This window comes from Arachis hypogaea, chromosome 6 (assembly GCF_003086295.3).
Source record: "Arachis hypogaea cultivar Tifrunner chromosome 6, arahy.Tifrunner.gnm2.J5K5, whole genome shotgun sequence".
Taxonomy (NCBI): domain Eukaryota; kingdom Viridiplantae; phylum Streptophyta; class Magnoliopsida; order Fabales; family Fabaceae; genus Arachis; species Arachis hypogaea.
In genome coordinates this window covers 16,223,879-16,237,725 of record NC_092041.1, presented here as the reverse complement: position 1 = coordinate 16,237,725, position 13,847 = coordinate 16,223,879, and the positions used below count along the sequence as shown (strand labels likewise).

General features: G+C 32.3%; 3 protein-coding genes across 8 annotated transcripts; 1 reads left to right on the top strand and 2 right to left on the bottom strand.

The window, feature by feature from the left end:
* Window positions 1-4,587: 4,587 nt before the first annotated feature.
* On the top strand, window positions 4,588-6,193 carry LOC112696221 (uncharacterized). Its single transcript, XM_025748857.3, has one exon. It carries the CDS (start codon window positions 5,121-5,123, stop codon window positions 6,039-6,041), a length of 921 nt encoding a protein of 306 aa, XP_025604642.1. The 5' UTR covers window positions 4,588-5,120; the 3' UTR covers window positions 6,042-6,193.
* Window positions 6,194-6,640: 447 nt separating this feature from the next.
* On the bottom strand, window positions 6,641-7,633 carry LOC112696222 (uncharacterized). Its single transcript, XM_025748858.2, has 3 exons — window positions 7,155-7,633; window positions 6,949-7,090; window positions 6,641-6,864 (listed from the first exon to the last, which is right to left on the bottom strand). The coding sequence occupies exons 1-3, from the start codon at window positions 7,394-7,396 to the stop codon at window positions 6,781-6,783; spliced, it is 468 nt and encodes a 155-aa protein (XP_025604643.1). The 5' UTR covers window positions 7,397-7,633; the 3' UTR covers window positions 6,641-6,780.
* A 441-nt stretch (window positions 7,634-8,074) lies between these two features.
* Window positions 8,075-12,422, bottom strand: LOC112696220 (F-box protein SKIP17). Of its 6 annotated transcripts, none has more exons than XR_003150688.3 (14): window positions 12,045-12,422; window positions 11,729-11,904; window positions 11,139-11,312; window positions 10,949-11,059; window positions 10,558-10,643; window positions 10,360-10,481; window positions 10,009-10,073; window positions 9,835-9,907; window positions 9,694-9,756; window positions 9,545-9,609; window positions 9,225-9,299; window positions 8,942-9,124; window positions 8,325-8,380; window positions 8,075-8,232 (listed from the first exon to the last, which is right to left on the bottom strand). XR_003150688.3 is itself a non-coding variant. In XM_025748854.3 (12 exons), the coding sequence occupies exons 1-12, from the start codon at window positions 12,327-12,329 to the stop codon at window positions 9,109-9,111; spliced, it is 1,311 nt and encodes a 436-aa protein (XP_025604639.1). In that variant the 5' UTR covers window positions 12,330-12,422; the 3' UTR covers window positions 8,075-9,108. The 6 variants fall into 6 exon arrangements, 2 of the variants coding, with proteins under 2 accessions (XP_025604639.1, XP_025604641.1); XR_003150687.3 differs by having other exon boundaries at window positions 8,339-8,380; XR_003150686.3 differs by having other exon boundaries at window positions 8,325-9,124.
* Window positions 12,423-13,847: the final 1,425 nt, after the last annotated feature.

Sequence of the window (13,847 nt, the reverse complement as noted above, 5' to 3'; positions counted from 1 at the left end):
GTGATTTACATATATTACATACACATATTCATGAAATAATAAATTATTATTAATAAGAAGCTTTGTTATTTTTTGTTTTATTTTCCTTCCAGTTATTTTGTTTTTATTTTTTTGGTGAAGCTTTCCAGCTATTTGTTATATTGTTAACTTATGGGTGATGTGGAATAAGATTTACTAAATGATCTTCTAAACCCTATATTTTAATGGTTTTTATAATTTGTGTTTGGACTTATTAGAGTCATCCAAATAGATTTTTTCTTTTTTGGTATTAAAAAGAACAGCCCAAATACCTCTTTATTATCTTGAGCCAGTTTTATTACATCTAAATCCTAAGATTCTCCCATAACTCAATTTCATTTTTGGGTAAAACACCTATAACCCAATTATATTAGGAAGGATTGGTATAATAAATAAACTAGATTTTGGATCGGATTTCAAATAGCCCAATTAATGTCTCATTGGTATAACCAAAAGTACTACTTTAACCACACAAAAAAAAAAAAAAAAATACAAGGTAAACAAATAAGAGAAAAATCTAAAGATTTTAGTAAAAAATTTTAATCTAATAAACTTCTTTTAGAATTGGTTGTTTAAAATTATAATATCAAATTTAAATTTTAAGATTTTAAGATTTTAGTTATTATGATATCAGACATGCGATATTTAAAAATTTTTAATATCAACTCCATCTTGAGTCACCTCACACATTTTTTTTTAACCAATGATTTTTATAATAAATTGTATGTACATTTATATTGTGCTTATAAAAAATATATATTATTACTACGTGTACATGAGTACATCTCGTCTCAAGTTTTATTGTATTAATTTTTTCTTTTTCAAGATATTTTATGTTGATAAATTCTTTTCTAGATCATTGACTTCTCCAACTGTGTCTGACTAGTACACACATAAATATGGCTCCGTTTGGTTGATGTATTTGATGAGACATAGACATAGTGACACAGACATTAAAGACATGGACATAAAATATTTGTGTCTATGTATTGTGTTTGGTAAAAATAAGAAACAAGACACATATATTTAAAAAAGACTGAATTACCCTTCATTCAACCACAAGTTTTACCACCATTACAATACACCGATTATCCCAAACAATACATGCCATCACCATTAAATTTTTATTTCTTCTAATAATTTTTTTATTTCTTCTAATACCATCTTAAATTATCATTTAAATATTAAATATATAATTATTCTTGAAAAAAAATAGAAAATTAAAGTTCAGAATTTATCAAAGATTAATCAAAATTTAAATAAATAAAAAAATTAAATGTACAATTTTTTTTGAAAAAAATAGAAAAGTAAATTTAGTTGTAGAATCTAAAAGAGAAAGAGAAAAAAAAAAGATTTGGGAAGATAAGAAGACAAATTTTAAAAACTCAATAAGGGTAAAAGAGTAAAAAATTAGTGTCTCACAAGTTGTGTCTCAGTGTCTCACCAAATTGGAGGTACACAAATTTAGTGTCTCCGTGTCCATCCGTGTCCTCCCGTGTCCTTCGAAAATCTGTGTCTCACCAAACCAAACAGCAGACATGTGTCATCGTGTACCACTGTGTCTATGTCTCAGTGTCTATGTCTCAGTAACCAAACGCTACCTATGATAATCTTATCTGCGTATCGTAGCAAGACTTTAGATGTGTTTTCTTTCTTTTTTTTTTTTTACAACGAAAATACAAAAAATTAAAATAATTAGAATCACTTAGTAATAAATAAGATACTTTATTAGGTAAATTATTATTGATCACAGAAAAAATATTTGGATAAAGCGATTATTTTTTTTTACTTATCTTTCGTTATACTAGTCATTCGAAATATATATATATATATATATATATATATATATATATATATATATATATATATTAAGGTAAAATTTTATATACAGTTATCTTCATATAAATTTGATAATTGAAAATTATTAGATAATTTGACATGTTCAATTAAATTGTCATTTAACGATTTTTAACTGTCAACTTCAAATAAAGACAATTACATATAAATTTTCATGGTACGTCAAAAATAAAACAACCCATAACATTGCATTAAAGCCAGAATGTGATAGACCACTTCATATAGCTTATGTGATCTTGAGAATAACCAATTGCTACTTGAGATGTTTGAATAGAATCCGTCTCTACATTTAAAACTGAGTTACCTGAAATGAATCTTACAATCCAATATCCATTAGAGTTTCGAACTACTCTATATTTCTCATACTGCAAATGTGGAAAGTAGCTACCATCAACATTAAGTTTGACAGAGCCGATTTCAGGAGATTTTCATAACACAGTCGAAACAATATATGAGTAAAAAATATTTTTTCATATTGTGAAACAATATAAATTAAGCAAAAAAAAATTATAAATGTATTGCCTTAATAATAAAATTTGAAAAATGCTAGTTGTTTTTTAACTTTCGTCTTTATTCAACCTTTTTAAAAATTTATTATTATTTAATTAATTTAAATATTTAATTTTACTTATCAGTTGTTAAAAAAAAATCAAGAAAGTTACTTTTTTTTTCTATCATTTGAAGGCTGAATAAAAGACAATATTTAAAGGATACTTAGTTAAACTGATAAAATTTTCTGTTAAGATGTGATATTTGATTCAGAGTTATCATTTTTCACTTAATTTTATGAGTAATTTTTATTTTTCTTTGTCTCAATTTTACTCCTCGAGGCAATGATCTCCCTCCACTTTGGCTTAGTATATAAGTATAAAAAAAAGGGAAAAGACTCGATATGTAACGACAAAACGACAAAATAATGAAGGATAATATGGGTTCAATGCAAAAGGGTTATATGTTATGTATGTCTGAACATATCTCGTGAAAATTGGAAACATGCACATGATATGTTCAATTGTTTAGGTTAATGTTGCCTTTTATTTAATTTAATTGTTGACGAATACATGGGATGATTGAGAACTTTCATCATATCATAGAGGGTTTGGTTGATCAGTCACCTCAATCTCAATCTTCGTAATTAGTTCTCAAATCCATGCAATAATCCATGAAAAATAAACCATAAACCTATCATTATTAAACATTGTTGGTAAGAGCAATTGAGGTATTTACACCACTTATATTTTCAGTACAAACAAGGGTTAGGGAACAAAACAACAAAACGTCATCATATCATATGTATGTACCAAAAAAGTTAGTCCATTACAGCAACATAAATATTTTTAGTTTGAATTTAATTTTTATGAGTTACTAACATAAAAGAGTTTTATATAAATAATTAATATTATATTATCATATTAATTTTCAAATATATTACTTAAAAGATCATATGAATACATAAATTTAATTAGATGATTGTATAAAATATTTTATACTATTAATATATTAAAATTATTTTTATCTTTTACAAATGGAAAAGTCATTGGAATACAAAATTACAAATGCATGATTCTTATTCCTTTGTCAGCTGGCAATTTCTCTCGTGTGACCACATTCCTTCCTAAAACAAAAATGACATTCATATGAAATTAAAACTACCCCGTGGTACACTCTTTCAGTCTTTTGACTTGTTAAATTCTCTTTGTAGGATGGACAATTGATTATTGAATTATTCATATCATTAGAAAATTATAATTTTTTTTGTTTTCTTCTATTGACTTATTAATTTGTCAGTCATGGACTCATTCCCTACATTCTTTGTCTTTATCCATAATAAACTAGCAAATCTGAGATTAAAATTGGTTTCATATGACAAAATATCTTATTAGTTAAGCTCTCAGTAACATTTGTGATATCTTAAAAGATTAAAGAAAAAGGTGGTTAGTTTCTTGAAGAAGGAACCAAGATTTGTTTAAATTTCATGGGGCAAAATTAGCACTTTAGTTTAACCTCCTTCTAATAACTCAATCTAAAAAATCTTGGTTATAACTATGGACAAAATAAAATCAAGTTTGATGGTTTAAACACAATTATATTGCCCCGGCCAATTATTTGAGGGGTTGGATAACAATCATCCTTTATGAACCGTATGCTTAGATCTCAATTAATGTTTCAATTCAGGAGGAGCCCACTTAATTAGTAGCTTCCCAGTTCCCTCTCTCACTTGCTAACAGTATGCTCATTAATTGTTTTGGAAAAATTTATATTGGTCTAACTTGAAATGTAGACACTTATCATTTTTAATTAGTTTTAATATTATTACAACCAATTTCCCTTTAGACTTGATCATGTCAAGGAAAATTGATGGTTTTTAATATGAAAAAGAATGTGATGGATGATCATATATTACATTCATTTCTCATCATTTTACCGCAATTATTTTTCAACATTTTACTTTAACCAATACTATCTGCCTCTCTGCAGGAGGACATAATTATAATTTTTATAATAAAAATACTTATACATTAATAATTAGTTACTAAAATTAATCATTAATATATTTATATATAAATACATATGTTATTTAATTTATTTTTAATATATATTTATATTTCAACATATATTTCATATTAGTAACTGATTTTAGTGTACATTTAATATGGTTATTTTTGAAAATTACTTTGCATAATTCTTTCATTAAAAAAGAGAAAAGAAAAGAAAATTTCTTTATTAAAGAAATGACAATATCTGCAACAAAGCAAATACATACACCAACTCCAAGTGATTTGATATTTATATTATAGATTAGACCAACTCTCACAATCTCACTGCCCTGTTTTTCTCAAACACTTTGTCCATTCTTTCCCCATCCATGTGCTTAAAGCAACTTCTCTTTACTTACCCTTTCCCTGTCTTTTATGTTCATTCCAAATTTCAAATCAAACATTTTTGTGATTACTCCTGTTAGCCTTAGCAGTTAGCACATAATTGATAGATATAGTTATATAGCAAATTTCACTCGCTCACAATCTCTTTTTCTCCTCTTTTTCTATTCTTTTATGAAGAAACAAGAGACCCTGATGAAAAGGAACCTTTTTTCAACTGATTCTCAAATATTGTAGCCATGGCTACTTTTAGACAGATCCTTCTGTTTATATTATGATCCAAAAAAGTCACCTTTTTTCAGCAGATATACTTGTTCAGGTAATTTTGTGGCGGCTGCTGCTGTTGCTGTCGGTGGTGGTGCCTTGATGATGAAGGATTTTCCTTCTTGTTTTGGAGAGAATGGTGTTCAGGTAGCAGATGCATCGTCATCCTCCTCCTCTTCAATCACAACATCAAGAGCATCACAGAATGTGGTTACTTGTGTCTATCAGTGCAAGCTAAGAGGATTTTCTTGCTTGATCATCAGTCTCTCATGGAGCAAGAATCTCATGGGTCAAGGCTTCACTGTTGGAATAGATGAGATGAACAATCGTCAAAGCCTCTGCAAGGTTGATATAAAACCATGGCTCTTCTCAAAGAGAAAAGGGTCCAAGAATTTGGATGTTGAATCTAGCAGAATACACATACTTTGGGACTTGAGCTCTGCTAAATTTGGTTCAGGGCCAGAACCATTGGAAGGGTTCTATGTAGCTGTTTTGTTCGACAAAGAAATGGTGTTGCTCCTAGGTGATCTCAAAAAGGAAGCATGCAAGAAGGTTAACAGTGACTATGTTCATTATGTTAATGAAGCCATTTTCATTGCAAAGAGAGAACACATATTTGGCAAGAGATTCTACAGTTGCAAGGCTCAGTTTTGTGACAAGGGTCAAGTTCATGATGTTAGGATTGAGTGTGACGCAACAATAGGTGTTAACAATAATAACAGTGAGCCTTGTCTTGTGATTAGGATTGATAGCAAGACAGTGATGCAGGTGAAGCAACTCAAGTGGAAGTTCAGGGGGAACCACACCATTTTGGTGGATGGTTTAGCAGTGGAAGTGTTTTGGGATTTGCATAATTGGCTCTTTGGAAATGCTCTGGGGAATGCAGTGTTCATGTTCAGAACATGCATTTCAAGTACTGAGAAGGGGAAGTCATCAGTTTCAGATCCTAGTGTTTTGTCTCAACAGTTAAGGGATTCACAGTTACAATTCTCTCTCATTTTGTATGCTTGGAAGAATGAGTAGACAATAGGGGACTTAATAAGCAAGAAAGGATGTTACTATTCTTGAGGGTTATACTGATATTGCTAGCCACAATTTTCAACAAACATGTGATCATAGAGTTTTCTCTCCCTTTTCTTGTGCTTTATATATAATTTGCAGCTTTTTAAAGTTCAGAAGATTGATTTACATAGAGAACTTCTGTTTCTAAATTTTGGTTGGGCATGAAAAGAAAAAAGGTTTCAATGCTTGCTTTCCAATTCTACTTTGAATAGTCACCTAAACATGCTGCATGAGGTTTGAATAATCCATAATAAAGCAAAGACAAATACTGAGTACTGAGAAGTGAGTGCAAGAAAGTAGAAACAGAATCTGCTCATATTCCTAACTCTGACATGTTTAAATAAAAATCAGTAGGGTAGACTTTGACTCGGTAGTACAATTACTTTCCTTCTGATAATGCGGTGCACTGAAGAAAGAAGGTGCTATTAAATTATGTTTCTATGTACAAAACTTGGATGTATTTAATTTATTGAAATTTTTTGGTGGTAGGGGGTTGGTTTTGGTTTGAGTCTTAATTCTTTAGTCATTAGCCTTAGATATTGATTTGGAAAACTTAAATATATGAAAAATAATTTCTCTTGCTAGCAAATTCTCATATATGTTGGTAACCCATGGTTACATATATTCATACAGAAATTAACGTTACAATCTCTAAGCCAATTCACCTAATTTGAATGAAAGTTTTATTTTAAACAGAAAATCACTGCTTCTTGGTACGACCATATGTGTCTTCAACACCATTTGTAACTCTTTCTCTTCGCTCAGCAATCATTTCTGAATATGCCTGACCCAACACCAAACACATTTAACCTCTCTATCCCTAGTTTTGAAAAAACAAGAGTATTTAGGGTTTGAGATGATAGCTGACCTTGGGGTAAGAATAGAGGAAGATGAACCACCATGCGAGTATTAGTGATGATACGAGTGAAGTAACTAGCACTGAATGCGAAATTAACCAGCTAATAGCAATAACTGAAACTCCTGTTAGGGTTATTGTCCAAGGTTGACACCTACACAAGACATACGTATAAAAATACGATTGTTGTATGGAAAGGGAAAGAGGTTTGGAGTTACCAAGAAGGTTTGGTGTCCCAGACGGAGTCGTATTCGAGGGAGAGTTGATTCAGGTAACCATCCATGTCATCCACAGCACCATTTTCTTCCAAGAACAATGCTTCTTTTTTTGACTCGCTGGGATTCACACCAAACGCCGTAACCCCTTTCGTTCTCCAATTCATTTGTGTTTGGATTGAGCTACGTGGGAATGCGGACACAGGAACCGCCATCAGAGGCAGTGTCAGTCTCACTCCCATCATTTTTGCCGCTCAATGCACTTATTAATTATTATCTGCTCCCTCTTATATTTTTATATAATTAGATCTGATTAATGATTTTAACCTCACATTTTTCTGCGGCTACGGTTTCTTAGCCTTTTTCCTTATGTATATATATTTTATTTATTCTTGGGTATCCACTACCCATTACTGCTCATAAGAGAGCTTTAAGCTTCATCGTTAGTTGGCTTTGGTTTTACACTTCTACCGTTCTCCTTTGTTCAACTTCATTTTTCGCTCTCTTTTAAGAGAAGGGGTTGTGATTTCATAATTCATATTCAATGCCTAAATTGTCTGTTAGCAGTATCACAATAAACTATAGTAATTAGTAAATAGTAAGTTTAGCTAGTACGTTCCAAATTGCATCACCAAAACTGGACCCGAATGCGTTGCTATGAATAATGTTTCCCTTTTCTTAACCACTAATTCGGTGAATGATTTCATTGATTTGCATAATATATTGTTCCTTTTCTTTTATTTATTTTTCTGATTCAGTAAATGATAATGGACTATAAATACTCTACATTAAAAATGGTGATCTCCAACATGATGTATCGAACTACCGAAAATTTCACCATCATGTGATTCCAAAAATTGCGTGTTTTTAACCCATCTGCATACAACTCAATTTTCAAAGGGAGCAAGGGAGCAAGGAAGAAATGACATCAATTTGAACTGTGTATCAAGACAAATATGGAGGGCTCCAACTACATAAAAGATCCCTTTCGGGTTCACAAAAAGTAGAATACATCTCTTCCGAAAAAATAAAATAAATCCATTGTACTGATGCTTAATGAAAACAACCTTCTATAGGGGAGCTGAGGAAGAGAACAGAAAAACAATTAGGGAAAAGAAAAATCTAACAGTAATGAACTTCAACAAGAAAAGGTCAATGAAAGTTCGAAGTTACCGGTCCACAGTTACCTGGTATCCATCGTACCATTTTCATCTTCCTCTATTGCTCCCCTAGTACACAAAATTCAGAATGCAAAACACGAATGCTATGATTAGAGGCGAGAGTTAAACAAAGCATCTCTCACAAACAGTGCAAGCAACAACATAACTAACTCCAAATGAGAAATGCTAGAGGCCAACACCTTTTATCAATATTAGCCAACCGTTTGGAGTTTGGACCAACACTTTAGTTTTATTATTTTATACTATTAGGATTTACAGTTTAGGGTTTAGAATTTAAAATTCTCTTTGTTGGCCAAGTGTTGACAAAAAAATGATAACTTTTGTTGGTCATACAGTATTTGCTCATCAAATTGTAGCATCCGTTTTTGTGACGGCAGAACAGCTATCTCGGATATCCAACATTGGATATGAGAAACAGACTAGATGCAACTTGTCATGTAAGTTACTGCATTCGCCAAAATATATTATATCTATTCCTTCATAAGCTTTCAAAATAGTAAGATCATAAGCTAAACAATCACTGTAAATTTTTTACTAATATAAAAATTCAATTGATTACTTTCAACATGGTCCATCATGCGCGAGTGCGCACACACAAAAAGAGAGTACCTAGTTCACCAAATTGTCATCCTTATATCAATGCGATAAAATGTGATCCGTTGCAGGGCCAGAAGGTCGATGCCATCGGGACTTTCTTTAAAAAATACCATAGCTAGCACAATTACTATTTTAGCTGCTCAATGGTGATGGAGGACTTCTCTCACTATTCACCAGTATCAGGGGTCTCTGTTGCTGAGAAACAATCAAGAAATATGAGACTTGGCAACTATGGAAGTAAAAACAAAAGGTCTCTCAACCTGATGTAAATACTCAAACTTGAAAAGTGTATAACCTTCTGTCTGATGGATAATCAACCATCAAACGCATCCAAGGCCTTGTATCCAAAACCTCCTTGACCGGCATAATACTGCAAAATAGAGCAGAACTTTATGATTGAATATATAATCACAGCTTTTTTTAAAAGAAAGTTTACGCTATGTGACCTTAAGGTCGGGCAAAACCATAAAATCAGCCACTGATGCAATGACCAGGTTAGCCAGCCTATATTACACCGCTTTGGCCCTTCCCGGACCCTGCGTAATGTGGGATGCTTGTGCACCAGCTGTCCTTGAAGAAAGTTTAAGGAACACATTGACAAATTATAAGCATTACCTAGAGCTGTAGCACGTATGCTGCCGGTCAGTCCTTAATCCTAAGCCTTCCCTGTTGGATATGTCCTATTTAAGAGAAAGAATATTGAATTAAAATTTCAAATTTTAGAAGAAACTTATCTGTAGTGTAAAATATTTCTATCTACTCACGAGATGAACAAGTGATTTGAAATTGCCTGCAATGATTGCTGTCAACAATCTAGCAACTTCCATCTGCACATTAAATATTAGCATTTCTGGAAGAAATGAAGAATGGTTTGCAAAAGAAGGGAATGAAATTACAACACTCACCTCTTTGAGATGCATGCAATCCCTCAAATTTAAGAACTCAAGAAAATTCCCACCGTTGCTATTTCCAAGGTTTCTGAGAAATAAAGTTTTTAGCTTTTCAAATAAATATTCAAAGGAGACAGTCAGAATCTGAGGTGCTATTCTCGAAGTCTTGTCAAAAAAAAAAAAACTGACCTCAAGAAGCTTCCCGTGATTGAAACGGATCTTGAAAAGTCGAGATATTTCAGTTTCTGAAACCCCTGCACATGCAGTTTGTGGTTAATAACTCTTTGAATACAGTGTTTTGCTTTTACTTTTATTAAACTACATTTCAGAGAACTATTAGCCAAATTAGGAAATAAACAGTGGCTCCAAATCTCATACCCTCACTTTCACTACTGCCATCTCAATGCACATTCGTATTAACAAGATACCTTATACCTACATAAATTAATGGAAAGTTCCAATAGATGCACAATTCAGGAATGTCTGAAGCAAGAGGTTTGAAATAGGACATTGGAAATAGAGAATTTCCTGACAACATACCTTAACCAATATGCGAACTTTATAATCATGTATCCTAATGCCTCTAAGAGATAAAGAAGTTAGATGTGGGCAACCAGCTACTAGATGTGAACAGGTTTGGATATTGAGAATTTCATTACGACCTATAATTAAAAAAAGATCAGCAAAGAGGCCAAAAAAAGTCCAATATGGCAAACTATAACTGAACAAGTGACTTACCAGTTGTTGAAGCTGCAAAAGCAAAACGCTCTATTAAGTGGCAGTTTGCACTCACTGAACTTAAGATACACCCCAGTTCAACATCTCTAGAAGATATTAATATATAAGTACAAGTTATAAACAAATTAATGGAAAATATGTGAAGTCACATATAATGGCAAAAATCAAGCACCTACAAGTTGAGATAATTAATTTAAAAAAAAAAATCTAAACCAAAGTTTAGAGGAACCAAAAAATAAATACATTATCATAAAAACAAGTCAGAACTCCCAATCTAATAATTGAAGACGGTATTTAAATAATGTTTTGTTCTAATTCATATCCACTAGCAATCTGAAAATTGTTTATAAAGAAAAGAAGTGACAGATTGAGAGGTGGAAAAATAACTTACAGCCCTACAATTTCCAGATCAAGGAGAGAAGGACATACTGACAATGTCTCAACAAGTGACGGTGAATCCATCGGTCCAATATTATACAAGTGTAGCTTTCTCAAAAGGGCCCTAAAGAAAGAAAACTCAATTAAGATCCCATTTAAACAAGTCACCCAAACACACTAACCATTAAAATCCATGAACATACCCCAGAGCACCACCATCTGCATTTAAAGGGTTTAAACAGCATCTTGTAAGATGGCATGAATCCTTCTGTGACCTCTTATGACCACATGAATAACATTTTCTGCGAGTATCAGAAAGTGGCTGACATGATCCGGATGAAGTAGTAGCATCAGGGACAACACCAAGCATGAGAGACCTTTTTGAAGGAAGGAAAAAGATTGACGAAAGAAGTAATCAGGAAAAATTAACGATGTTGTCATGCATGTTCAAGAAGCTCACAGAAGTTGAAATGGAAGCCGTTATTCATTTTTCACCGCAATAAAAGAACTAATTAAATCTAAATAAAAAACAGTACCCTTGAAACTACAAAATCTTGAAATTACTTAACCATGCAATTATAAGGATAAACAATTTAGATCAAGGATTCTGCAATACATATTATCGAACAAGTCATTGATTAAAATGTGTACACAACGCAGAAGTGGCACACCTTCCAAACAATTCAACTTATAATAGATACGCAAGCAATATTGTGTTTTGGTTTAAGGTTCAAAACAGTAACAGATGATTCCAATGATTCAACTTATCATGGAAAGGGTCAGTACTCAGTACCTTAGTGCCTTTCCAGCTCGGTGTATGATAGTGGCGACTAGTGCATCGTTCACCTTTGGAACAGGTGTTCTCAAATCAATGTGTGAATAGCAGAAAGGATCTTTAGCCCAGTTTCTAAACAACTTACAAGTAGCTGCTGCATGGCACAGGCTACTTGTATCGACCAATGAGAAGACCTAAACATTGCCACATAAAAATCAGAATTCAGCATCAAAGAAGCATAATAATCACGTTATATACGCACGGCAACAAAACTGATATAATGGATTAAGTAAATACGGAACAATTATATAAAAAGTTGTGAAGAATAAGTAACCTTCATGGTGAGGTCAGGGGGGAGGGGCCAGGTGAGGGAGTTGTGAACGGAAGCGCGGTTTCTGTAGGAGTGTTTGGCGACTTCGAGGAGGATGGAACCCATGGTGAAGGCGCGGTCGACGAGGTGGTCGCCGTCAGAGAGGGAGGCGGAGGACTGAAGGAGGCGATCGAGAGAGAGGGAGAGGGAAAGAGAGAGCGAAGGGAGGTCGGAGAGGGCGAGGAAGTCGTGGAGGACGTGGTCGACGTGGTTGTCATCGTTGTCGTTGTTGTGGAGGCGGGAATCCATATATTTGCAGGTGGCGGGTGCTACTGGTTATTGTGATTCTCACGCTCACTCCAGACTCCAGAGTGTAAAGGAGAGCTGTTAAGTACTCAGTACTCACTCGGTCTGTCAGTCACTCTAATATGCGTTGGGGGATTGGGCTTGGGCTGAGTCTTGGGCCAGAACATACTACCCCACCCCACCAATTCTGAATTTCTGATAACTAGCCTATTGTGTTGTCAGCTGATTATTTTTAAAAGGAGAATTATAGTGTAAAGAGCAAAAGTTGTACAGATTTAAAGATTTGCTTACGTGGCAAAACTTAAACCACACATTCTAAAGTCACATTTTTTACTTAAAATCGTAACTTTTCACAAAGAAAAGCGTCACCTTATGGAAAAAAGTAAATTAGAAGATTTAAGAGAAGAAATAATTAAGTTATCAAAATTAATAGATAAAAAATTAATGATTTTAACTAATGTTAACTGTAATGACACCGAATTCTTAAAATCAATACAAAATGATTTTTCTCAAAATCTTTATTTTACTATAAGTTTTATTGAAGGACTTCAAAAACCTGAAAAAACTTATTTTTCACACGGAATTTCTAAAAAATGTTACCATGGAAATGATTCACCACATCTTTATCATACCTTTAACCCACAATTAAATTCTATAGTAGACATGCTTGAAGAAATATTAGTATCTATAAAATTTCAGAGAAATAAGGAAAAAGAGAATCCCAAAGAAGAAAAGTTTCAAAATATAATCAACATAACAGATTTAAAAGTAAAACCACCACTAAAATTATGAATATTGAAGAAAAATTAGAAGAAGTTACAATGCTTTTTAAACAATTAAAAATGGCTCAAGAAAATAATATTATGGAACAGGAATTTCAAATAGAAGAAGAATTAAATCCTGAAAATATAGAAAATGAAAAACACATCCTAGATTATTCAAGTGACGAAGAACCAGCAATTCCAATACAAGTAAAAAATGAAGCTGGAACATCTAAGGATAATCAATCTCAATTTAAATGGAAACAGGTTTTGATAATTATGCTTTTAAAAAAGGGTTTATAAATAAAGATTCAAAATATACAAAAATACCATCAAAATATGTTCCTAAAATCCAGGAAATGGAAGGAGATAGAATGCTCGATTTAGACTGTAAAAAGAATGAAAAAGAAATTTTCGAAAACTGGTTAAATTCCTTCTTATTAGAAGCCTTTACCAACCCAAAACTTAGTGAATTGTCTGGAAGAGACATTTAGAATTACATAGGGTTTCATACTAAAGGAACTATAAGAGATTATATGACATCAATAGAAAACTAAATAATAGAAGAATTAGCAACAAAAACAACAACTTATGATAAGATATTATATATAATGATGATTCTATATAAAGAATTTTTTGGAAAAAATATTATAGATCATAGACAAGAAGTCTATAATAAAGAATATCAAGAAGCAAAAAACCATTTAGCTAATATTCAAATATATGATTTATGTAATGTGGAGTTTTATATATGTGAATA

Coding starts and splice junctions, on each gene's coding strand:
- LOC112696222 (XM_025748858.2), bottom strand. CDS start 7,396: ATGATGGGAGTGAGACTGACACTGCCTCTGATGGCGGTTCCTGTGTCC. Junction 7,091..7,154: donor TGGGACACCAAACCTTCTTG/GTAACTCCAAAC, acceptor TGTCTTGTGTAG/GTGTCAACCTTGGACAATAA. Junction 6,865..6,948: donor TCCTCTATTCTTACCCCAAG/GTCAGCTATCAT, acceptor GTGTTGGGTCAG/GCATATTCAGAAATGATTGC.
- LOC112696220 (XM_025748854.3), bottom strand. CDS start 12,329: ATGGATTCCCGCCTCCACAACAACGACAACGATGACAACCACGTCGAC. Junction 10,482..10,557: donor TTTTGCAGCTTCAACAACTG/GTAAGTCACTTG, acceptor TTTTAATTATAG/GTCGTAATGAAATTCTCAAT. Junction 10,074..10,359: donor AAGTTCGCATATTGGTTAAG/GTATGTTGTCAG, acceptor CTGCATGTGCAG/GGGTTTCAGAAACTGAAATA.
- LOC112696221 (XM_025748857.3), top strand. CDS start 5,121: ATGATGAAGGATTTTCCTTCTTGTTTTGGAGAGAATGGTGTTCAGGTA.